Below are 27,451 nucleotides of genomic sequence, written 5' to 3'. Positions count from 1 at the left end.
CTATTTTTCACTACTGCATGAGCGCATTTTTATTTAAAACCTTAAGGGTATATGGCAGGGGTGCCCAATCCTGCTCCTGCCGATCGACTGTCCTGCACAGTTCATCTCCAACCCTAAACAAACACACCTGCCTTTAACCTAAAATTAAAGGCAGGTGTGTTTGATTAGGGTTGGAGATGAACTGTGCAGGACAGTCGATCGGCAGGAGCAGGATTGGGCACCCCTGGTATATGGGATCCTTTCTGGGTGTCAGGGTTCTGTCACCTCTGTCTGGTTTATATTTTGGTTTGTTCCCTCGTATTTCCTGTTCATGCCAGATGTCTGTCTTGTTTTCCCCCACGGGGAGTTTTTGTTTGTAGTTTTGTTTTGTTTGTTTTTATTACTTAATAAAGATTTTTGCACATTATTTCTGAACATGAATCCTCGCTTCACTATTACACCACTCTAGGACCCAACTGCAAAGGGAGGTTTTCATTCCCTAGTCCTCAGGATGATCTTTGGGACCACAAATAACATCCTCACATATGTTCCTCACCTATCCAGGTATGAAAGAGCAGTTTGGAGGGCAGTGGACTCAATGTTCTCACAAACTTCCATTTGCAACTGAAACTTAATCGTACATGTGCGTATGGGTTTGAATTTGTCTTAACACAATTTAATGGCGTTGAAGTGTTTTAAACGATGAACTTCTTTTAACTTGACATGCCATCTAAACACACACACAAAAAAAAACCCTGTGTGACCAGAATCGTTCAGGAAAAGTTCAGGAGTTGACGCCGCCAAAATTACAAACAAAACGGTCTTAGTTTTAAGCCTCTTTCCTAAACATAAAAAAAAAAAAAAAAAAATACAATACACTAACCTAATTGCCTAACCAAAAAACAGAGATCAATAAATAAAAGGGTTTTTTTATAAAAATGTTTTTACTTGACAGCGTTCTAAACATATGTTGATCATGCTCCAGACACTGCAAAAGAAGCAAGTGCAAGCCAACCCTGGGTGCTTCTAATTTTTTATTTGTGTATCCTAGTTCGTGTTCTCACATCTTTGCTCCTTACCCTTAGAATACAAGGGAAGGAAACGTCTCAGGTTAAGACTGTAACCTATGTTCCCTGAGAATAGGGAACGAGAATGACGCTATGGGGAACGCCCTCCACGTGAACCAGTGTCTGAAAGCTTATCCAATCACTGTTCAGCAGGCATCCCCGAGGCATGGCTAGCGAGGCCTATGAAAAGGTATGTAAGCCAACCTATAAAGTGGGAACTTCAGGGCCCTATTTCATATCCTATAATAAACTTCCTATAAAACACACCCCTTAATACTTTATAAACAAGGATCCGAGGTTAAAACGATAGTTCTAATTGTTTTTAATTAGACCTACCAAGATCATCCTGCTGCTCATAGGCAGCCTATAACATTATTCTCAGAATGAAGGCCTACCACCCAAAAGCTAGAAAGGGCACACTCACTACCAAGCCTGACGCCAGACCTTCGGAAGGGTTCCGCATTGAAGGAAAAAATCATCATAGGTCCAGCCTCAGGTCTGATGTTAGAAGCACCTGGGGTGAAGAAGTGGGGGAGAGGAAAGAAGTGAGGATAGGGTGGTTGTTTTTCACCCTCAGAGGAAGGGGATCCTTCACTGATGCCGAGAGCGCCTGTGCTGAATCACCTCCCTCAGATCCTTCTTCCTCAAATCGCGCCTCCTCTGTAGTGTTGCTTTCGTCAACGAAAATTATGACTAAATATCGTCGTTCACGAGTTCACACTTACAAATAAGTCAGATAGAATAAGTGCGTATTTGGCGTGCTGTCCGAGGAGAGGGCTCCGGGCTCGGTATTCGGCTGAACCTAGAGTACTCCCCCGTATTCTTGGCTGTGAAAGAACAAGCCAAGAGGGAGGAGTTGGGGTGGTGGAGGGATGCTGGAAACTGTCAAGGAATGTTAGGTGAGTTGACAGAGTGAATATACAGTATATATGTTTCCTCTCATGCTGATAGGGTAGACATGGTAATTGTTTGATGACCAGTTGAATTAATTATTTGAACGTGCTCCTCCCGAACTTTGTTTATAAAACATCATTCAACGAACCTTTATCACGTGGCGAAAACGAGATGAGATGCAACGTAAATGCTGGTCATGTGATGATGACTATAGTTAAATGTATAATCCAATATTGTTGATGAATAAAAACAAGACTAAATGTGGTTTACAAAATAAAAACAATGCTAAAATGTCTCTTCATTTTCGTTGACCAAAACGAGACGAGACGAAATGTTATAACGTTATTTTGTCTCGTTTAGTCGCGTTATTATTATTATTTTGCAGTATTTCTGTTTCCTGTATCTCACTTCAGGGGCTGCATCAGGTCACACTGCGCAGACGCAGGCGACGTCACTTCCTCAAGCCCCACTCGTGGCATTATTTAGAAGATGCAGCTGCTGTCAGTATTTAAAATAAGTAATATTTACTTATATTAAAATCGCAAACATTTTAAATTAAAACTTAAAATTCACAAAAAAGCCGACTCTCATGCCTTTTCTTTTGCATTTAAATTTTAATACAATAAATCTTGCATGTCACAAATAACTTGTTTTTCCACTTCCACGAATGAGACGAGTGTTGTTCATTATGTCGCCTTGTTGAGGTAAATTGTAGTTTTCCTTGCTTTACCCCGGTCCTAAAGTAAAAATATGACTGTGAAAAATAGTATTTAATCAAATACATTTATGGTGAGATTACTATATTTTATTTCAATAAATGCATTTATGGTGAGATTATTATATTTTCATGTCAATCTGTGTTCATTTTGACCACGAACCATGCGCTGTCACTTTCCGTGCGTCCCAATTCGCATACTATCCTTCCTAAATAGTATTCGAAAATAGAATTAGTACGTCCCAAATCGTAGTATGTTGAAATGAGTGTTCCAAAGATACCCGGATGGTCTACTATCTCCGGTCAGAATCCGAAGTGCAGATCGATGCGCAACCATCGGCTAATATTGCCCACAACCCATCGCGCGTTGGAGGAGTATTCGGTTAGAACTACAAACACGAGTGAAAAGTGTTAAAAAAAAAAAATACAGACATGAAGGACGCGCGAGTCCGGCGGTTATGTAGAGAGGTTTAGATAAAGGGGTTTGAGTGATTCATTATCAGTAACCTGACGAAAATGTATTTTTTCAATGTTGTCCACATTATATTGCATCTGCAGCGGCATTGTGAACTTTTGTAACTAGATACGTTTAGCCATTAACTTTTAAATGCATCATTAGGCTATATTCAAATTGCAAACACATGAGGAAAGTTTGTAACTTTCTTGTGTTATCCTCGACAGTTCTGATTAATGTCACTGTGATGACTTCTTGTTATGCATTTATTTTTGTTACTGTCTAATAAAGCAAATAAATTATTATAATTTTTTTTTAAATCAAGTCTCCGCATGAAAGACCCACGACTGGCAGATCAACGTGCAACTACATTCCTCTCCGAAACGATAAGAAATTAAATTAGATTGAATGGAGGATTTTAACTGTGACAAGATGATTGACAGGGCAGTTTACGGTGACAGGACGCACGCGACAGATCTGTCCGTTAAAGATGACAAAGTAGTATGTCCCAAAGCTTGCCTACTCTTTTGCTACACACTCAAAAGTATGTACTTTTTCTTCACAAAAAGAGTACATACTTTTAGGGCGTAGTAAGTAGGCGAATTGGGACGCAGTATTTAATTCAGCGCGTGCAGCACAGCAAAAATAGACTAAACGATGCATCGTACTATGGTAGTTAAGCAGCGAGTTACGTCGTTGCTCGCGAAACACACACCTGATTGGAGCGACAGATCTCAAACCCGTGGTTAGAAGCATAGTTTCTTCTTTGCATGACAATCGGACTTAAGTAATCCTTATTTTAAGCGAATACATACAAATGTAATATACGTCTCTTAGATTTACGTTTTTGAAAAGTGTGCATGTGCGAACGTGCTCTAGTAGGCCCCTACGTAAGAACCAGCCTATGATTGAAGGCGTCAGTCTATTTGGCTTGAGGCTACGAGAATTCTATGCTAGGTGGTGCGCCACCGAACGGAATGCCGCCACGGATGAAGATGCCCTATTACGCGACCAATTGGTGCTGGGCCTTCGGACAGGACCAGTACGACAGGAGCTACAGCGACTTTTGCGAAGAGACGAGAGGCTGACGTTTCAGGCTGCCCTTGCTGGTTTTTAGTGACCCCCGTCACAGGGGAAGGAGTGGCGGGGGTGAATGCAACCAAGGGTGGCCCGTCGTCAAAACCTGCCTTAATAGGTACGTGCCCTGGAGTAGAAGTAGAAGTCAATGGTAAACTAATTAAATGTCTTTTGGATACAGGTTCTCAAATAACCCTCTTCAGCGAGACCCTGTTTAAGAGCCAACTCCAGGAGACCGTCCTTAATACGATAGAGAAATCCAACTTGTTGACACTGAAGGCAGCCAATGGACTACAAATCCCTTACATAGGCTACGCCATGATGGACTTTAAGGTAGGAGGGGTATGTATTCCCAACAAGGGTGTGATAATTGTTGAAGACCAGTGTTTGGGCAGTGACAGAGCAGTCTTGGGAATGAATGTGATAATCGAATGCTGGAAAGAACTCATGCAGGGTATCCATCCAGGGGTGGTGGCCTTCCGGGCTGCTGTGGTGCCAACTGAAGGTAACTTATGGGAGATGGCCTTTGCAGTATGTCGACGAAGGGGCCAACAGCATTGGGACATGGGGTGGCGAAGTTAACTAAGCAGCCTTCTGTTGTTATTCCTCCTCAGACAGAGATGGTGCTGTGGTGTCGAAAGAGTGATGAAGTGCCTAGAGACAACTGCACAGTGCTGATTGAACCGTTGGCAGATGAGGAGTCAAGTTGGCGTACAGCATGCACTATTGCTGTAGTACATGATGGCCACCTGCCTCTGAGGCTCTGCAACCCAACTATGTTCCACGTAGAGGTCCCCCAGCGTCGGCCACTTGCAGAAGTTACCCCACTGCCACCTGAACACATCGTTGGGCAGAGGGAGCTTATACTGACACCGGGCAGTCCTGGAGTGGTCGAAGTTGGGGTCAGCACTGTTTGTGCCGGTCCTTCCACCTTACCATCTGGCCTGGAACAAGAGGGTGCTGCATTGAACCAGGAACTGGTTCAGGAGCTGCAGGAGTTGTTGATGAAATGGCGTTCCATCTTTGCGGAGCATGATGAGGACTTTGGCCACACTAATATTGTGAAACACCAGATCCACACCGGGGCTGCCCCTCCTAGCCGTGAGCGATATAGACCAGTCCCACCCTCGCTGTATCCCGAATTAAAGAGCTTGCTGAGGAACATGCTGGATGGTGTAGTCATCAGGGAGAGTTCTAGCCCGTGGGCTGCCCCAATCGTACTCGTAAAAAAGAAGGATGGGTCTTGGCGATTCTGTGTAGATTACCGGAAGCTGAACTCTGCCACGCATAAAGATGCCTATCCCCTCCCCCGCATTGAGGAGTCTCTGACTAGTCTCAAAGGTGCCCAATGGTACTCAACATTGGACCTGGCCAGTGGCTATTGGCAAGTCGAGGTGGACGAGCGGGACAGGGAGAAGACTGCCTTCACCACCCCCCTAGGGCTATATGAGTTTGAGCGTATGCCCTTTGGGCTTTGTAACGCGCCAGCAACGTTCCAAAGACTCATGCAGCGCTGTCTTGGCGAATTTCTGAACGAATCACTATTAATATACCTCGATGATGTCATTGTGTATTCATCAAGCTTTAACCAGCACCTCCAGGACTTGGACAGAGTGTTTGAGCGACTTAAAACTCCAGCCCAGAAAGTGTTGATTATTCAAGAAACAAGTGACCTATTTGGGACTTATATGGCGCTTTTCCACTGCATGGTACGGCTCGGTTCGGCTCGGTACGGTTCGACTCGGCGCGGAACGGTTCGGCTCGCTTCGCTTTTCCACTGCGTGGTACGATTCGACTCGGTATGGCACGGTTCGGTTCGCTTTAGCTCGGTTGCTTTTCCACTGCAGTTAGTACCGCTTCAAAGTGGGTGGGACTAATCGTTATAGTTGCAGTCTCTACTGCCATGACATCATCATATTAAATGCGAATTTTTCATTCCGTGTTTCCCCATCCGCTCCTCGGCAACCAACGAGAGGAACGTCTGCACCTCGTCCACTGACCACTACTCAGCCATTTCTTTTTTTTAAAGTTTATACTCTTTTTTTTTTTTTAAGCAAATACTTTTAAAACAGGCGCTACAGCGTTGGCTGTTGTCTACTGGCTATTTAAATCTAGTGGGTTTAGTGTCTCGTGTTGTAAATACAATGACGCTGGTAGTGATGATTCTGTCTGACCAATCAGTGATCTGCAGTGTTTTCACGTCACATTTTAGTATCGGTACGGTACGCTTGGAACCTCAACAGAGGTGGTACCATTTAAAGCGAGCCGAAGTGAGCCGTACCGCACCGTACCATGCAGTGGAAATGCGTCATAAGTGAGCCGTACTGAACCGAGCCGTACCGTACCATGCAGTGGAAAAGCGCCAAAGCGTGCCGTACCGAACCGAGCCGTACCGTACCATGCAGTGGAAAAGCACCAATAGTGAGCTCAGAAGGGGTAGCCACCAACCCTGAGAAGACTGCAGTCATCCAGGCCTGGATTGCCCCGCAGAATGTCCGCCAGGTCCGGTCCTTTCTTGGGCTGGTGGGGTATTACCGTCTGTATATTCCTGCGTTCGCAAAGATTGCTGCTCCTCTCCATGGCCTGCTACGGGGAATGGCAACCACCCACAAGACTGCACCCATCCAGAGTGCGAGCAGGCGTTCCAACAGCTGAAGGAAGCTCTGGTGAGGCCTCCCATTTTAGCTTATGCCGATTTTAACCTGCCTTTCCGGTTGTACACAGATGCAAGCCTGGAGGGTCTGGGTGCAGTGCTGGCCCAGGTTCAGGATGGAAAAGAACGTGTCATTGCCTATGCCAGTCGAAGTCTCCATCCCACTGAAAGGAACGACCGGAATTACAGCTCGTTCAAGTTGGAACTGCTGGCCCTTAAGTGGGCAATGACTGACAAGTTCAAAGACTATCTATGGGGAATGGAGGTAGAAGTCTTTACCGACAACAATCGTGCACTTGGAGACGGCGAAGCTTGGAGCAGTAGAACAACGGTGGGCAGCCCAGCTAGCCAACTTAAAGTATACAATCCGATACCATCCGGGGACTGCTAACCGTAACGCTGACGTCCTATCTAGACTTCCAGGGGAACAACATGAGGTCATGACCCGGCTGGTGGGAGCAAAGTCCACTGAAGGGGAGGATTCTACAGAGCAACCCGTGTGGTACACACGACAACGTGAAGACCCCGACTTAAGTCAGTTTCTCTCCTGGAAACAACAGGGCCAACCCCCTCCTGTAGAAGAACAGGTTGGACTGAGTGTGGGACTCCAGCAGTTCTTACGTGAGTGGGACCAGATTGAAGTAGGCCACGATGCCCTGCGGAGAGTAACCAGAACAGAGGGGCATATGGGTGAATCCTGTAGCCAGATCCTGGTTCCCAGTGCGCATACGAAAACTCTGTGGCAGGAATACCACATAGAAGGTGGCCATCCTAGTGCGGAGAGAACACTCTCCCTGCTGAAGAAGCATTTCTTCTGGTATGGGATGAGACGGGACTCGACTGGGTGGGCTGCTGACTGTCCTAGGTGTGTAGTATACAAAGCAGGCCCCGAGGTAAGAGCACCCTTGGTGCCCATATAGACTTCATATCCATTTCAGATGGTGGGCATTGACTTTTTGTCATTGGGTCGTCCAGGAGACGCATATCCCTATATTCTGGTAATGACCGATTTGTTCTCGAAATATGCCCTTGCAGTGCCCACCAGGGATCAGATCGCCGCCACCACTGCCAAGGCAGTATGGAAGAACCTGTTCCAGGTGTATGGGAGCCCGGAGCACATCCTCCCAGACCGTGGAGTGGCCTTTACTTAAGACCTATTTCAGCAGCTCTCTCTCTTGTATGGATGCCGGATGAAGCGTACCACGGCATACCACCCGCAGGGTAACGGAGCCTGTGAGAGATTTAACCAGACACTCCTGAAGCTGCTAGGAACCTTAACAGATGAGGCACAGTCCCAGTGGCCATCGAGATTACCTGCCCTCCTTCAGGCGTACAATAATAGCCCACATGGCACCACTGGCATCACTCCTTATTATGTGGTGTTTGGAAGACATGCAAGGCTCCCAGTAGATTGGATCCACGAGGCTGGGCCTGTGACTAAGCGACAGACCCTCAACGGGTGGGTCCTGTCCCATCACCAGTTACTTAACCAGGCATGCAAAGTAGTCCAACAACATACCTGGCAGAGGCAGCAAAGTGATAAGACCCGTCGGGATCAGAGAGCCAAGGCATTGGACCTCCTGGTTGGGGAGCGTGTCCTCCTCAGGCACTTCCGTCGGCGAGCCCACGGAAAGCTGGCACCTCGATGGCGACCGACACCCTTTGTGATAGTTTCCCAACTGCGCCCGGGCCGACCGGTATACCTGATTCGTCCAGAAGGTGAGGAAGGTCCTATTCGTACTGCTCATAGGAATAACTTGCGAGTGTGTCCAGTGTCTTTTCCACAGCTGCCAGTCAATGAACAGGCACAATCCACCCAGGAGGAAGGAATATCCTGGCCACAGGGGGGTGGCAACAACTGTGGATACAGACCCCTGGTATTCTGGAGCACTCGGCCCCCACCAGTACCCGAGACAACTGTTCCAGACCTTCCACCACACTTGGAACCACCTCAACTAGAGGAGATGGAGGCCACCAGCGGTGACCCTGACTCTCAGGGGAGGCCCAGTACAGCCCCACAGGTACATGATGGTCCAACAGAGACGGAATGTCCTCCACCAGAAGCTCCTGCAGAAGAGTCCTTAGGGCCACATCGCTCCCAGCGATCTACACAGGGCACCCGGTCATTGAGATACCAAGCGGTGACATAGTCGGGACGACTTATGTTAAAGTGAGGGGGTAGCTGTCAGATGGGGAAATGTTAAGTGGGTTGAGGTGATAGTATGGCTCATTTGTAATTTGTGTGTGTTTGATTTCGATTGCAGTGAGATCCTGCGTGCAGTGTTTGTGTGTAAAGATATTGAGCACGTGTGATGTGTGTTTATAATGAGCACGTGTGTTTGTTGATATTGTCTTATCGGAAGCCTACTGTGGGTGTGTTATGTAATGGACTACTACAGGTGGTCCCCATTGACTGAATAGCTGCCACACCTCCCAATCATCATAATCATGAACTCACAGCTCTATAAAAGGTGACTGAAATTTACCATGGGTGCGCTGTCCGGATGCTGATCTCCCTTCCCTACGCGGGTGCTCAACGGCTGGTAAATGGCACGATTGATCGAAGACACGAGTATACAACGCACGCAAGTATCCCTAGAAAGGGACGTTCCTTTTTTTCCTCTCGTAATCCATTGCTTGATGCTGATGGTCTAGCGCTCGCTGTAGCCACTTTTGCTGAGGACTTTTTGCTGATTCCTTCTAGGGTGGAAAGCCACCAAGCCACGCCAGAGCCAGGCTGCCTGCCAGACAACTCGAGAGAGTGGGAGAGAAAGGCGTCATCTCCATCCTGGACAGGAAAGTACTTTTTCTGCACTGGTCCATGAACAAGAGTTTAAGCTCTGCTGCTTTTTTGTCTTGCATTGATTGCCACAATCTTTCTTGTTTGGGTCGGAGGAGTTACGCTGCCGGAGGCGAAGACGTTACTTCCGGGAAACCCCCCCTCTGACACGTCTGCACTCGGCCACGCCTCTAGGGAACCCCTGTGCCTCGCGATCGCCACGCCCCTGGCCTGGTTTGACTTAAACGGCCAGCGTAAAGAGCAACTGGGACAGCCGTTGTTTTGTTGTTTGGGAAAAGATTTTATTCTATTGTAAAAATGGTGTATTTATCCATTGTGGGAAGATCTGCACTAGCTTTTACTGAGTGAATTATAAATAAATAAATTGGTTTTAAGGTTTCTAAAATATCTGTCTGGCTCTAGTTCCTGGGATTCCGTTAGTGTGTAGAGGGGTACCTCTAACACCTTTTTGTATTTTGCGAAACATCTAGCATTAATTCAATCTCAAACGGATTCATTAAAAGAAGTTATTACTTCACCACGTGCGTGACATCATTAACCAAAGGTGTTGAAAGACAAATTTGCGACACTATGGATTTGGGAAATAGTCGTGACTAGCTTGATTTTTTCAACAATGCATCGTACTATCGTAGTTAAGCAGCGAGTTACATCGTTGTACGGGAAACACACCCCTGGTTCGTCACTTGTTGTGAGTATTTGCAGCGCATTTCTGTAGTCGGCTACCTTTTGAGTATTTGCAGCACATGTGTGTCAAACTGATTGCGACGTTTTCTTAATTTTCTGGTGTTTTTTTATTTTTATTAGGCTATTATTTGCATGTGTTTTCTTCAGTTGCAGCAGTTGAGCTTTCTCGGCCACCGTAGTAACAGCCTTACTCAACCTTTGACTTTGACATCTTGTTGAGACACCAGCAATAGCCTAAAATACACACAAATAACAATTAAAAATATACTGAGACAATACCAGAGAACAAAGTTTTGGTTCCTTAAAAAGTTCAGAATGCCTGCATACTTGCCTTCAATCCACTTACATAAGCTAGAATTTTCATGAAAGCTAGCAAAATATTTGGTAACACTTTAAAATACTGTTTCTTACTTACTGCATAACTAATAAGGAATTATTGAAGAACTAATAGGTAATTATTCATTAACTACTTCTTCGCTAACTACTTCGCTAACTTAACTACTAAGGAAGATGTGTTAACTAATCAGTATGTAATAGAATTTTATGATTGTGTTAAATAACAGTTAGTCAATCAATAACTAATGAATTCTGTCATACTGTCTGTAATTCTGTCAGTAAATTCATGTATTTGAGGCAACGACTGAGGGAAACTGAAAATATAGGGAACTTATTAATTAATAAATAATTATCAAATAATTCTGCAGGAATTACTTAGAATCTAAAACAGCATTCTAAAGTGAAAATATAGGGAACCCATTAGTAATTAATAAAGAATGATCAAATAATTGTCCAGGAATTAGGCTACTTATAACCTGAAACAGTATTCTAAAGTGAAAATATAGGAAACTTATTAGTAATTAATAAAGAATTATGATATAATTGTTCAGAAATTACTTATAACCTGAAACAGTATTCTAAACTGAAAATATAGGGAACCCATTAGTAATTAATAAGTAATTACCACATAATTCTGACTCAAATCAAACTTACTGTAAAAAACAAAACAAAACACTAAAACTGCTTAATTTCAGACCGCCGCCCTGCGCTTCACTCATTGCTGAAAGATGCTGTGACTGACTCCATAACCTGCCCATAAACAAACGGTGCACAGCTCTAAGAACATATTTTAACATCTGATGTAAATAGATTTAGTATCTTTAGAAATAAAAAAAAATGTTTTATGCAAGGGATCAGGCATTTCCATCATGCAAAAAAGACAGACTTAGCTAGGTAGGCTAACTGACATTGCGTCCTTGTATGTTGCCTTGCATAAAATATATGATTTACAGCTCATTAATGATTTTATAGATTAAATAAAACGAACACAAACCTGTATTTCGCCAAAGAAATGCACCAAATCAGCGGCGCTGAGAACCCTCCAAAAGAGGATGCAAATGTCCACGCTCTTGCATCATCAAATTACTGTAAAATGTTTGTAAAATGTGATATTGCCAGAACTTGAATGGTACAAAAGAAGTTCAAAATGTATAATTTGTGTAAGGTGTAATGTACATTATAAGTTTTGCTAGTGAAATAAAAAGTTTGCTTATTTGCAGATCAATATATAGCCTATAGGTAAATGTCTGCACTTATCTCTCTTATTAGTGCTGAAGAATGACTAAAACTGTCTAAAAAAAAAATAAAAAAAAACATAATAAAAAAAAATAAAAAACATTGATCAGTGCTTTTTACTATTTAAGTGCTTTAAAAATGAATTACCTTTATACTTTTACTAAGGTAATTTTGAAAATGAATAGGCCTCATTATAATTCTACTGGAGTCATATTTTATTGGGGTATCTGTACTTTTACTCAAGTACTTGATTTGTGTACTTCATCCACCACTCCAATGCAAAGAAAAAATATATATATATAAAAAAAAAAAAAATTATTGTAGTGACTACAGTGTATGACTGTTCATTAGTAGTTACTTCATAGTTATTTTTCTTGAACCTTAATTAGTAGATAATTAATAGTAGTTCTTCAGTAGGCATGACAGAATTAATTAGTTATTGATTAACTAACTGATACTTAACACAATCATAAAATTCTATTACATACTGATTTGTTAACACATCTTCCTAGTTAACAGTTGTGACTTAAGTGTTAATAAAGAATTACCTATTAGTTCTTCAGTAATTCCTATTAGTTATGCAGTAAGTAAGAAACAGTATTGTAAAGTGTTACCAAATATTTTGAAATTTTGCATCAAGGACATGTAATGATTTTGCTTCAATTTGTTTTTTGTTTGTTTTGTTTGTTTTTGTTGTTGTTGTTGTTGTTGTTTTGCAAATGTGGCAGACGTGGCTGAATACAATTTATATGTATGTTCTAGGAGAGATAGCAAGTTATTTTTGTTGAGGAAGTTGTATGATTATCATAAACAAACATTTACTGCAGCATGGCATCAACCTGAAATATCCATTCCAAGGTAGGAAATTCATCCAGCACAGTTTCATGATAGTATTTCACAACTTTAAAGTCTTAGTGAAAGTCTCATTCTGACATTTGTGTACAATCTGCTCACCCAAATTTACAAATTCAATTCAATGCTCCTACAAACTCGTATTATATTTACAAATTACGTACACACTACAATTCAAACAATTCAATTAAACTTGTGATACAATACTTAATACAAGTCTTGCATAATATAATTTACTGATGATATGTTACAATTGTGTAATTGCAATTCAGAGGTTCTTAATGATTAAAGAACCTGTCACCATGGTCAGAACAAGAATTGGTCATTTACCCAACCCTAATTATCATAAATAATGCAATTACAAATCCTTTCAGTGTTTCAGGTCTCTTCTAGTCCATATGTTGTTAACCAGATTCTTTTTTCTTCAGAAACTTATGAAAAGTACTACTATTCACACTTGTAAAAAGCTAGAGTATGTCCTATTGAATATTATTATTATTATTATTATTATGAAAATTCTACTACTTATTCATCTTTGGTTTGTTGTCCACACTCAGCCACGGAGGATGGACTCCCCCTGGTGTTTCGGTTCCCCTCAAGGGTTCTTCTTTAGAGTGGTTCTTTGTCATGCTGTATTCAGCCATATGTATTATTAAACAAATGATGTACAAATAAATTGAACATATTTGATGGAGGTTTGCATTAAAGTTGAGTTTCTCAGTATATCCAAGCTATCGTAACCAAGCTAGACTTGTTTAAAGATTATAGGCCAAAAGGCTTATCTTGTCACACATCTTAAACAACTTTTTAGGAAAGCATAGATAATAAATGTAGAGAGTCAAATGGGGAAGGGGTATGCACTAATACTATTAGTCCAAATACAAATACTAATAGCAATAGTAATTATAAAAATACATAAATAAAAAAAGAAAAAATTATATATATAATTTTTACTTTTTTTATTTATGTATTTTTATAATTACTATTGCTATTAGTATTTGTATATATATTATCCAGAAAAACACTTATTCAACATTCGCACAGATACAGATACAAATTAATTATTTTATCTGTTTGATTTTTACATTTGGACTCACATTTCGACCAGAGGGAAGCAGTATCCATACTGTGGATACAAGAAGTGAGTTTGATCTCCTACAATCTTCTGTTCCTGATTGAGAATGCATTTCTCATATAAATCTTGAAGATTAAGATGTTCTTCTTGCCCAGCAATTTTCAATGCTGTCAATAACAGGTGCTCCAATTTAGATTTAAGCTGTACAGTTCAATTCTCAAACCATACCGTAATACCTACCAAACAATACTTTCTAAAACAGCTTTGTAAAACAATGGCATAATCTTCTTGTTAACCCCATAATGACGTAATCTGCGTAATCATGGTCACATCTCTCTTCTAAACAAGATAACAGATCAATTACTTGATACAATTGGTTATTTGTTGCACTTTTTAATGTGTAACTGTGTACCACGGTCATCATGTTATCTGTACATCATATGAAAAAAATGTATATGAACTTTTAACTTATATATCTCACCTTGCAATGCATCCTTATGTGGTTTTCTGAAGAGAGATAAATTTGGTTCAGAAGACTCTTGAAAAACTTGAATGCTACAGTTTGTCATTAACACTGTGGATTCCTAAAACACTGCAGTTATAGTGTCACATTATGTCCTGATGTTTTCCATATGATCACAGGATGCAGGCCTGAGTCAGATCCAAATGTTGCAATAGACTTATTTAAACAAGCTATATGAACTCAAAAGTGCTGTTGATGCATCACCCAAACTGACAGTTTGGTTGCAGACTGTGTCAAGGAGCATTCGTGTCTGGATTGTCCTTTGGAAGAAATGCTGTACTAGATACAGGTCAAATACCAAGATGGGTCGAGTCAACTAGTTAACAGTGACATTGTTTGATTTCATTCAGCCTTTTTATATTTCATACATGATGCTGCGACTTTCTACCAGACGAAGGTCAGCCCCCGAATCTCCTTACTTTTACTTTTACTTCTATTACTTTCAAGACTGTGGAATGAGGGTTTTGTGTATTTGTTGTTAAGGTTGAGCTCATTCAACATTCTCTGGGTGAAAAAGTTTACAGATGTGATAACACATCTTTATGTTGACATAAGAAAAAGAACATTGCTTATGTGTTGCATTCATATGACCCTCTTCATATTTTCCATGACTCCGAGCAAAACTGCAGAGTAAGCAGAGTAAGTAATTCATAAGAGTATAGTTTGATTATTATGAAATATTTTGAACTAATGCACTCATACACACAGAACTACTTCTCTGTGGGATGCAGTGACTTTGAAATATTTTACAGTATTTTTGTTTTAGCTATCAGGCAATGGGGATTTCTGTATTTTTTTGCTATGTACTTCATTTTCCTACAGTCTGATTTCTATCATATGACATTAAAGAAAAAGAAAAAACTACTTCCAGTAAGCTGTTCATTTAACACATCTCCGGGTCTTTTTAGTTATTCTGTTTACATATAAATACAAATGGCTTGTATGATTGATTGACTACATTTTTTGTATTTAAAAAAAAGAGTGTATTCTGTCTGAAATCCACTGAAAACCTGTATTGCAGAAAATTATTATGCATTGAGGTTATGCTGCTAGTTTTCTAACAGTATTAAGATTTAAATAAAGTTCCTTTTTATAAGTATGCCAATGAATAGCTTGACTCGATTTTTTATTTTTTTATTTCTTTCTGTGCCTTTTTATGGATACAGTAGTGAAGGGGGGAAAAAGAAACTTCACAAAAATGCTTTGGGCAACATGTATGTAGAAATGTTTTTGTAAGAAGATATTGTCTCCACTTAACATAAGCCTAAAAAACCCAAGAAAGCATCTGGCCAGTGTGTATATATGTGCAAACTGTTGCATATTTGTAATTGGAAGTATTATATACTGTATAGTAACACTTTAGTCAGTAACAGGACTGAGGAAAATCTCAAAACATGAAATAAACAGTCATAAAATAATAAATGGCATAGCTTGAGATGGCCCAACACAATTTCTTGTCATGTTAAGATGTCTTGATTTAATGGGTATTTAAAAAAATCAGTTTGAAACAATTATATTTTTCAAATTTTTAAAGTTGAAAAGGCACCGAGTTCGTGGAATGACCCTGTTAATGACAGAGACAGAAATCTGCAAACTCCTGATCAACTCTTGAATATTTCACTTTTTTTGTATCAGACTGGCTGTCTATTTACTGAAAGGAACTTTTTCCAGCATAAATATATTAGTAAATTTGAAGATAAAAAAATTAAATAAAAATGCTATCAAGTAGGCCTATATTATAATTGCAATAAACAAATGCACATTAAAGAATAAAGAATAGGCCTTTTTTTTCTAGAGTTTGTCAATTATGCATTTCAATTATGCATTTCAAGTTTGCCATTACTAGAAGTTTTCATAGAATGTTTTGATATATCCAGCTTTGTATTATTATTATTATTATTATTATTATTCAAGTATGGAAACTCGGAAGTAGGAGTGGAAGTAATAATATAATCAGCAAATTGTATGTAAAAATGGACTTTAATTTATTGGTTGAAATGTCCAAAGAACATTTGCTGACAAAATAAAATCAAGGACTCTAATATATGTCACGTATTATCCTTAAAGTGACGCTAAAGACTATTTGTGGACCAATTGCGCCTCTCTGCGGATCCTCCCATGAACCCGCAAGATTGATCATAGCATCAAACACCTCGCTTAAATACAGGATTCAATTTTAGCTACCTGTATTAGTTAACTTAAACAATCAGATAACTACCTACAATTTAGGGTGTACATTTTTTCTACATTTTTTTATTTTCTTATTGTATTGATGCCGTTGATAATTGCCATCGATATTTGCAGCCTGAAATGAACCAACTAGTCGAACGGAGTGAGCGGCGTTAATGTTCCTATCAACGGGCTCTGTCGCCATCTTGTGGTACATTTAATGGTGATTTGTGATTTGGTCTATATCACACTGAAAATGCACTCTTTTTGCAACACGTTCGAGGTGGTAGGAGAATCTAATCTTTATCTTCTATTGGCAATAAAATACCAAATTACTTCCTTCAAATGTTAGTCCTGCTTATTAAGGCGTTGAGAACCCTCATTTGGAGATATGGATGATAAGAAATGATTCATGTTGAAGTTCAAAAAATGGAAACAGTTATCTGGATCCATGGACATCCAAGTGCACACTTCCTGAAATATCCCATTTGGAGGCGTGAAAGGGTTATTATCCACGCGTTAACTTCAGCATACATTCAAAATGAGTTTTATGAGGGTTTGTGACTCCCTTACTTTTTATATTTTCGCTGAAATGCTCCGTAACCGAGAGTAATTCCAGATAATACCCTACAACACTTCAATAAATATATTTTACACATTAGAGTTTTCTTTTCAGCTACGGCAGATGTCGTGTCCTCAGGAAATTTCATGAAATCGGTCTTTGATTGCTTGGATTTTTGCCATACGTGGAATATTAGGTGAACGGTGTTCACTTTTCATCCACTCTCATTTTAGTTAAAAATGTGACCAAATTGCGAAATGCAGACTTTGGTTATTATACATTATATAAGCTGTAGCCTACAAATATTTTGCAGTTGCCGCGTTTTGCCTATTTTGAGATAGATAGATAGATAGATAGATAGATAGATAGATAGATAGATAGATAGATAGATAGATAGATAGATAGATAGATAGATAGATAGATAGATAGCCTAGGTTAAACACAAGTTCGCATTCTTAAATGCATGTTTTGCTTAGCATTTATTCAATAATTGGACATTTCTCTATTCGCATAATAAAAAAGATCAACACATAGCCTTTCACTTATGCAGGACAGGAAATAAGAAAGTATCTATTAAATAGAAGTTCTAACGCTACAGACTTTGCAGAACAGACAATAATCATTCCCTTTCAACGTCAAGAAAAGGGGGAGTGTATGAGAGGGTTAAAGGAATGAGAGAACTGTTGTTAGCACTGCTATATCAAGGAAGAAGGACTCCCTGTTATCTGTGAATGGGTTTGCCTTCTTTTCCAGAATAGATATAGCACGAATTTTTAATTCGTTTTTCTTTGAGAGACAACAATGCTGCGTTTGAAAGCGGGACACAATTTGGGTTTTGTGAGGGATTCCTTTCTCCTCTTGCGGGCCCAGCTGTCCATATGGAGCAGAACGTGTACAACAAGCACCACAATGGCACCAACTGACAGGCGCCACAAAAAAAAAAAAAAAAAAAAAAAAGGATAGGATAGGATATATCTCCCTGACTCAGGGATGCACTGGTCCAGATAAAGGACCTGAATAGCACCAAGAAACCCGGACTGACTGTCTTTCTCCCTTTCTCCACCCGGAGATACACTCCCCCTGTTAATATGCACGCCTCTAACATTCACAACAACCGACCCTAAGCTTTGTTAGTTTTTGTGCCATGTACTGTATATTGTGCAACTATAGACTGCTCAAAAGTGCTTCGCCACATTGTTGACCATCAGTCCAACGCCAGTTTTTTTTTTCTTTTTTTTTCTTCTGAGCAACACAATCTCAGACTGAAAGTTATTTGGAAAGAAAGTGGTAAAAAGCTTTAAAAACGTTTTCTGATAGACATGTTATGTGTTCCTTTGAAATAGGATAGTGAAGAAACGTTTAGTAGCCTATAACACCACAAATGAGGTCTTATAGTCGACAACAGGTGCCATTTTCACGCCGCCTTCTCCTTGGCTACTGAACAATAACGAGAATTAATGCAATAACTATCAAAATATTAGACATATAATTATATCGAATAAACAAAATAAATCAATACAAATATCTAGAAGTTATTCTTGGTTGAATTAAATCTAGTGTAGAATATAAGCTCACGGGGAGAAGATCGAGTCGCTTAAGACAAATTCTGTAAATAATTAGCACAGCCGTTTGTTTAATGAAGGCCAGGCTTGCCCTCATATCATATTTGTAAAACAAACCATTTCGGATTTTGCACTGAACCGTGGTATTTACCCAAGACAATGATATATAAGATAATCCTCATTGGGAAAGGAATCAAAAAAGGAGCTGTTGTCGACTTGCCCGTTTGAAAACATATACAAAATCCGGTAACACTTTAATTTACAGCGTCCGTTACACATGTTACATGTACTGTAGTAATTATTATTTATGCTTATTATTAATTATGCTTAATTACATGCAACTAACCCTAAACCAACCCCTATTCCTAACCCTAACCCTATAGTAAGTAGGCTATACTCTACATGCAATTCATTATTATAACTCAGTATTTAATTACAATGTAACACGGACACCTGCAAATAAAGTGTTACCCAAAATCCCTAGACTAATTTTGACACTTTCCTTAGTGGACATAATTGTAAAAAAAAAAAAAAAAATGCTCTGACCTGCACGGCCGTTGTGTTTATCATTTCAAGTAAATCATGTTTTGATACACACTGTGACAACGCGTACCAACAGCCAAATATAATTGTAACTACTAAAATCACGTAACAAAACTTTGTCACGCGTGTTTTCTTTCTTAAATGTGCCGATTTAACACCCGAAATGTCAGCCGCGGGGCCTGAAAAGGAAGAGAGCGTTTGAATGAAAAGCTGCTTAGCTGAAGAAGCCCTCTTATATTAAGTGAGTGGATTTTTAACCCCATTTCACAAGTGACTTTAGCCTTCTTATTGCTGAAGTGTTCGTACAGATAAATTCGGAAAACTGAAGCCAATTGTGTTGCTGATGAAGTGACAATGAGAGCGACAAGGTGTCCAAAGCAAAGGTTGTGCAAATATAAAGGCTTTATACATTAACATAATTATATTACTTGTATTTATTCGTTCTGTTAGCTTATAATAAAGTATTTATGTTAATGGCAAATAGCGAAGAAACGACTCATATTTTGCAAATGAGGCCGAAATCATTGAGACCAAACGCAAAGCATTTCGGAATTTCTGAACCACATCATTTTTATTAAAAGTCTTAATAAAAAGAATTGTAGACCTCCCTCGCCAGCGCGCGTTCTTTCTGAAATTAACATGAGGGGTGTTTATCGACAACCGAGGTTCCATTTTCCCTAAATATCGGATATATTTAGGCTAAACGGTCAAACATAATATTGCAAACAATTATCACAAAATATTTACATAGAAAACAAACCAATGAAATAAGCTAAAGATTGCCAATGTTTATTCATGGCCATAAATATATTCGGTCCATTGTAAAAGAAAGAAATAAAATTTTCTATAATCATAAAGTGGTTTTTGCACGTGCTTATAACACGAAGGACAAAAGGAAAACATTTCTACAACACACAAACATACTTTACAAAATTTCACAAGAGCTTTAACATTCTTAAATTTGGGGAGAGGCTTGACCCGGTTTTCTTAACGAAAACATGTAAACATGGCGCACACACGTCAATCCCCAAAATAAATTGGTGAGAAAGGGTCAAGCTGCAAAGTCTTGTATTTTTGTTTGGAAAGCTCCTTACCACGGTCTTTAAAATGCAGCCCTGCATTTGCAAGTCAGTGTTTGTTCACCAAGTCCACTGTTGCGTTTGCACCAAGTGATGTGCTGGGAACTGTGGTGTGGTGGCGGCGCTGTAATGCGCGTTATATTGCATGTGCTGGAGAGACTGGGCGCTATATGCGGAGAACGGAATTCCAGCCTGAAAAGTAGCTGCCAAGTCCTGAGCTTTTAGCGTATGGCAGGGTTTGCCATCTCTGACTAACACAGGCACGGCCACCCGCCTAGGAGAAGGGAGATGGGTCACTTCCATACCTTTCTCCGCCCGGGCTCTCTTCATTTTGTATCGATGGTTCTGGAACCAGATTTTCACTTGGGTTGGAGTCAGGCGGATCAAACTGGCGAGATGCTCCCTCTCTGGGGCTGACAGATACCTCTGTTGCCTAAACCGGCGCTCGAGTTCGTAAGTTTGTGCCTTGGAAAAGAGCACCCTCCTTTTGCGCTTCTTACCAGAGTCGCTGCCGTTGCTCGAAGTTTCCTTATCGTTGTCCGGCGATTCGTCAGCTGAAGGTTCCGGAGATTTTGCAGACGAGTCTTGAGAGTTTGCGGATAGGCCGTGTACTGGTCAAGAAAAAAAAAAAAAAAAGAAAAAAAAAGAAGAAGAAAAAAAAAACGAGAGAGAGAAAGAACAGATTTAATACCACATCAAATAAAAATACATTGCATTGTGAATTGTGTTTGTTGGTTCATTTCTTATTGTCAAATTTACAAACTAACACATTTCTCGGAGAACATTAAGTTAGTGCAGACGGACTGATAAATACAGCCAGTATTCAGAGCAATCTGAGCAATCAGATTTATTTTTGTTATTACAATATGAAATTACAGAATTAACATTAGCCTCAATAAACATTATCATGGGGTATGTGACCCAACCGAACCGATGGCTTTGCCGTAGCCTATATTCAACAGTTTACAAAGAGGAAAATGTAAGCGAAAACTAAGAGTCAATAAATAAACTATTCCAGAAACTATCTAGACAATTTCAACTGCATTAAAAAATAAATAAAATAAAAATAAAACTTGGCTAATTTAACCGCAGTTATGACCACGATCCAGAAGCACATAGTTACGCCTTTAGAGAAGCGCAACAGTGCAAATCTATATTATCAAAAACACCGGTTTTGTAGAATGATTTAAATCAAATATTTGTAATAGATGACCAGTATAAAAAAATAGCGCTGATTTAGAATCGAAGAGAGTTTCAACTCATGTGAATTCTTGTGAGGTTGCTTTACTTACATGAGTATTGGATGCTGTCCGTAGTTGCGAGCCATCTGGTATAAGGATTGTCGCTATTATCATAAAATGGATTCTTTAAAGGCAGGTTTGGAACATTCTCTAAAGGACTTTGCACTCGCACTCCAGGCGTTTTAGTCGCCTCAGAAACCTCCGTATCTTCCTCATTCCCGGTGATAGATCCTTCTTCATCGTTAGTATCAGGGAGGTCCAAAATGTCCTTTACTGAAAAGCCCGTCTTTGTGTTGGTCAACGACATGGTCTGGGGCATTTGATGCAGTAAAGTTGCTGCACCAGTTTGGCAATCCTCTGTTTAAAAACACAAAAAACACAGACGACTTATTGAATATAGGATATCGGTGCCGTTTCAGCGCGAAGTAAACTGAAGTCGACGCATGAGGCTCGGTCGTTAACCGTTGCTTGGGGGGGAAAAGTAGCGGAGAAATCAGTTCTGTAAGTCCAGGAAGAATGCCAAAGTGACTGAAGTGGTATATCTAGCTCATGGATATTGCGCTACTGCTGGGTGTTAGGGGGAAATAAGCCATTACCAGACTGATCAGTCCATATAAGGTTGGTCTCAACACATGAACCTGCAGTGAAAAAGCATTAAAAACGAAAAAGGTTGGCCACGTGTGGGCGGGTCTTGGGAGTCAAGTGGATGAAGACAGTGTTTGCCGATGTGAAATTGTGGGTTTTGGGGAGATCCTAGCCTATACCATTGGTGCTTCAGAACATGATGAGTGGTATAACGTGTCAATTAATTACAAAGATGGGGAGGGCCTTTTTTCACCCTATTTACATACAAAGAACCTCCGAGTAGCTTTATACACATCATAGGCCTTCTTGAACTGGAAATGGACAAAACCTATGCATAAAATATTCCAATTGTAGTAACTTATAACGCAGATATAAACGAATCACCTAGTGAAAATGATGTTTGGATCCTAAATTTAGAACGATAATATCTGTTGTTATAAACAAATGTTTATTTAAAAAAAGGGCAACGAAATCGCCTCAAGTGGTAGCCTACAGACTAATTTATGTAGGTCAATATTTTGGTTCGGGATTAAGGAGAAGGGTCGTTCACTGGACATGATTAAGCCATCAAAAAAAAAAAAAAAAAAAAAAAAAAAAAAGGACGAAACGGAAAAAGAACATATTTTTTTTGTGGATGATGATTATTAGTTTTTTATTAATATTCCAGAATGTATGGCGTTATATTTTTTCATAATTTGTAAAATAATTTATAGTGCATTTGTACAAGCGAAATATTTCTAGTAACATGTTATCATCGTTTTCCAAAGACAACCGAAAGGATTATGAGGATAAACAAAACTGTTTAAATCACATAAACGACATTTTACTTTTAAACAAATTTCTGATTTATTTTCTGTTTTGTAATGCTTCTTTCGGTTGTCCGCAGTATACAAAAAAGTGAAGCATTATTGTTGTGTATTTTGCCTCTCCTTTTCAACCCTCTGTCCTATCTTTTCTTTTTCGCCTCTTTGCCTCCTATCTAGTATGTGATGTGGGTGACAATGTTGCACGTTTCTAGCCAGTCCTCTGCTCATCCTGGGTGGTCGAACCCGGGCAAACACAAATACAAACCGATTGCTAAGCTGCAGACAATAGGGGAAATGTAGACAAATGTCCGGCTCCTGTTGGAAGCCTTTGTCCGGCCGTAGTTTTTGCATTTATTTAAGGGCCAAAATAATAGATGATTGACGCCCCTGTACAATACGTTCTAACTGTTTGGAATAAATCTGAGGTTGTTCCTAGTTGTCATGGCATTCACTGCTTTCAATGGACTATCTCTTCATTCATTTCTGTACCCCTTCACAATATCAAGGAAAGTCCTTCATCTCTCTCTCTCTCTCTCTCTCTCTCTCTCTCTCTCTCTCTCTCTCTCTCTCTCTCTCTCTCTCTCTCTCTCTCTCTCTCTCTCTCTCTCACACACACACACACACACACATAAGCGCGCAAAAGCAAGCACATTCTACGCGCAATTTCTCTTTTGCACGCGCGCATGCAAGCATATTGCCTACACACTGACTGGAAGATTGGTGATAAGTAGGGTACAAATTAGATACAATTATTTATTTATGTGATCTATTTCATTGTTTGTATTATGTGTTGAAATTATAGATTATTGCTGTTTATGTTTTAACACTGTAAGTCACTAATAACTACTGTTAAAATGTTTTGTTTTTTTGTTGTTGCTAGAATATCAGTTAGGCTAAAATATAGAAGTGAAAAACAAGATTTATTTACAATATCAGCAATTGCATCGAAGAATTGTTCATAAAAATTTTTAATAAAAACACGAATAAACAAGCATATTTGTCATCTTATGATGTTTTCTATAATCAGTTACCTGATAGGTAAATACTTAACCAGAGTTTCACGTAGAATTAATCATGCAGCGACAGAAAAATCGGACAATGGAAGCATTGAACTGGACGGGCCAGGAGCAAAGTCGAACAGTGAACGCTTTTCGCAAGGTCATTCTCCCAGCCTTCCCTTCCCATGCAGCAGAGACAGGTTACTGAACACATCACTGTAACCATGAAATGATAAATGACGAGAGCCTCTCAAATACGCCGAATTACTCTAAACACTATATAAACGGTTACTGTTAGGCTGGTCTCTTTTATCGGCATTGATGCAATTGAGAATTTTATTTCCAGCATGTTATAGGCTGGTGACAGAATTGGTAAACAAGGTACTAATTAATGAGCCAGTCTCTTTTCTCATGTAACCAGAACAACACACTCCGCAATCGATGGCAGGGCTCGTGGTTAGTCTGTGGCCAGTGATTTGGGAATGTGTTTGAACAATTGAACCGAGGAGTTCGGTAAGGAGAAGTAAATGTGCACAAGCTGAGTGGCTATACTTCACTTCAAGAGCCATTTCCTTCTGTTTACCTGTTTACTTTTGCAGGTAGCTCAAACAGACTGTTGGTCTTTACGCGTAGACTGAAAAGAGGAGCGACACTATATCTTAGCGCACTGATTTTAGTTTAGTCTAGTGTAATTCCCGATGAGCATTTCCAACGGTGTTGACATCCGTCTTTTCTGTCCAAATGTTTCAGTACTTGATGTCCCTTTATGAGTTGTGAACATTAGTGTCAGATTGGTTATAGGGATGATAAAATGCTGTCATAAATTTCAGGTAAAAAATAGACATATCAACAACAAAACCAATAATAATAATACATTTTCATATTTTAATAATAAATATTTTTGTTGAGCAAGCAGCGCACAATTTACATGGTATTATATGTATTATAGACCTATTCGCTTTACAAACAATACAAAAAAGGACAAAACAAGAAAATAAAATCCGCACTAAGCATCACATTATTTAAATTATTATTAAATCGGATATATATATATATATATATATATATATATATATATATACATATTATTATCAGGAGTAGCAGCTTATGCATGTTTAGCAAACTATATGCTGTTAAAATAAATAAAAAAGCAACATAGACTAATCGATTTGTTGAATTTTCGAGGAAACAACTGACGTTCACTGCAATCTGGCATTGTATTTATCATCCTTAAGATTTATTTAGAAATACAATATTTCATAATACGACGATAAAACAGATGCTAAACATCCTTTAATTAATTCCTTTTAACAAAAGAGAATGTTAAAATGTCTGAATCTGCCAGTTTATGGAAGCTATTGTTAAGGGGGGGAGAAAGAAAGACCTTTATACGCTTGATTAAAAAGAAAATCCTAATACTGCCAGAAGGCTAGGAGAGTATAATAACGTTGATCATTTCTTGCTTTAATCGACGAATTTCAGCGTATTCCGATGCCTTGGGCGAGCAGTTAAGCTTTGATAAATGTAACCCTGTTTCCCTCTAGGTGCTCATGATAAATGTATAAACTGACAAGAGCGATTTTCTGCTTTTCCCCTGCGATTAAAAGGCCATAAAAGGGAAATGTTGGTATAAAAATAAGTCTGGTGGTTTGTGCGACTTAGAGCTGATGCCCCAAGAAAATGCCCCGAAGCACAGATCGTTTGGAGCTGGTCTGATTCTGCTCAATGCTAGGGCAAACGCTGCGCCTTTATTCGTCTCAGAGCCTCTAATGATTAAACATGTCACAAGGAGATTAACATGGTGCCCATGGCCCAGGGACATGCCTTCATTTGTTTAACTACCAGTTTATTTGTAACGGCGAATTTCATGGCGCATAGTGTTAAATTCTCCATCCTGGCACCTTTATCAGCGTACCCAAAACAAATTGGTTTAAGGATTATCATTTTAATCACGTCTTTTCTCTGTATCTCAAAGTCCACTGGGACTGTTTCTTCTATTTTTGCAATCCGTTTGAAATTAATTATAGATTAATTGAAATAAACTGTCCCTGCTTTACGCATACGTGAAGTTAGACATAGTGCATGTTTCAGAGCGAGATTTCTTTCGTTCACACCAACAAATTATACTTGCATCCATTCATATGATTTCCACAGAGGGTGATGGTGGAGATGGGCGCCGAAGAGACATTTTTGATACTCGGGCGAACTCTACTGGTACAAATGCGTATAGCCTGAAGAAAAGAAAAACGTTCACCCTAATTTATCTAAAATACATTAAAACATTAACAGATGATAAACGACAGAAACAAACTATAAAAAATAGAAGCAAATAAATAACAACAACAAAATATAATACAAAAAACAAAATAATAATAATAATAATAATAATGATAATAAACGAATGATAATAATGAATAATAAATTGTTTCTTTTATTTAATATGGCAAGAGTGCAAAGGCTTACCCTATATAATGCAATATGTGGTTATGCAAGTTTTCATATCCAAAGCTAGCTTTTTCATAAAAGAAAGGTAGGCTAGGCCTGCACCGCACGAAATATTACAAGCAAGTTACTTGCTTTTAATAGAACTCGCATAAGTGCGTGCGCGTGCGCAAGCACGAGCTCAAACACACACACACACACACACACACACACACACACACACACACACACTTAATCTTTGTACAACCTACCTAACGCACTGTACGTGGAGAGGTCGAGTGATAGTAATAAAGGCTCACCTGGCGGCTGACGGAAGAGGGTAAGTGGTGCAGCTTGCGTTAAGACACCGCACAGTTAATGAAACATCCCCAAATGAAAGAAAGGAGTGCACGCACCGATAAGCCTGATGTGCTTTATATACCCGGGGAGCAAGCACTCCTCTTCTGATATTGTCCAAGTACGTTTGCATAGCTGGCGAAGTGGCTCTGCCTTAGATTTGCTACTAACATTGCATGATGTTTGTTTTCCCCCTGCAATGACGTGAGACAAAATATTGGCCATATGTTCGTCGGCAATAAATTGGTCATGAGAGCAAACATGATTGCCTCATAAGAGCGCTTTTAGCTGATCCGTATTCACCGATTCATGCTACACTATTGACCGAAGTGCTATTACTGCCTTCTGTGTCGTTTTGATACACTTAGGCTGTGAATTGTTCTAAGCTGTTTATTATATCAAATAGCCAACAAAAAAAGTTTATTCACATGGCTTTTGTAAACCTGCGGCTAAGAATGTCTCTGCCAGAAATCTCTATAATAAATCTCTTGGTTGCCATGATGTTGCACGGCCAAAAGAGCAGATGTGGCATGTTCTGTTGGTGGAAATCCCGTTTACTTAAGATACCCTTATGCAATTGTTGATATCCGAGGTCAGAGGACTCGGGTCTTATTCGAGGTCTACTCAAGGCCCTGTTTATGGTAGGCCTATTAAGATGCGTTTCGGTCGATTGGATCAGACACAATCCTGTTTACACCTGGTATTTAAATCCGTCTCTTTTGACGTTTAGGCTATACTGACCTAAATCGTAAACATTACGGGAAGCGCACTAGCCAGACGGGA

General features: G+C 39.6%; 1 protein-coding gene across 1 annotated transcript; it reads right to left on the bottom strand.

The window, feature by feature from the left end:
- Positions 1-19,494: 19,494 nt before the first annotated feature.
- On the bottom strand, positions 19,495-26,674 carry nkx2.2a (NK2 homeobox 2a). Its single transcript, XM_082143629.1, has 3 exons — positions 26,632-26,674; positions 21,553-21,858; positions 19,495-20,871 (listed from the first exon to the last, which is right to left on the bottom strand). Exons 2-3 carry the CDS (start codon positions 21,818-21,820, stop codon positions 20,321-20,323), a joined length of 819 nt encoding a protein of 272 aa, XP_081999755.1. The 5' UTR covers positions 21,821-21,858; positions 26,632-26,674; the 3' UTR covers positions 19,495-20,320.
- Positions 26,675-27,451: the final 777 nt, after the last annotated feature.

The sequence above is a fragment of the Leuciscus leuciscus genome, assembly GCF_965113295.1.
Source record: "Leuciscus leuciscus genome assembly, chromosome: 17".
NCBI classification, from domain to species: Eukaryota; Metazoa; Chordata; class Actinopteri; order Cypriniformes; family Leuciscidae; genus Leuciscus; species Leuciscus leuciscus.
The sequence above is the reverse complement of the archived record's forward strand: the minus strand, read 5'-3'. Positions and strand labels throughout refer to the sequence as shown.

Coding starts and splice junctions, on each gene's coding strand:
- nkx2.2a (XM_082143629.1), bottom strand. CDS start 21,820: ATGCCCCAGACCATGTCGTTGACCAACACAAAGACGGGCTTTTCAGTA. Junction 20,872..21,552: donor GGACAGCATCCAATACTCAT/GTAAGTAAAGCA, acceptor TTTCTTGACCAG/TACACGGCCTATCCGCAAAC.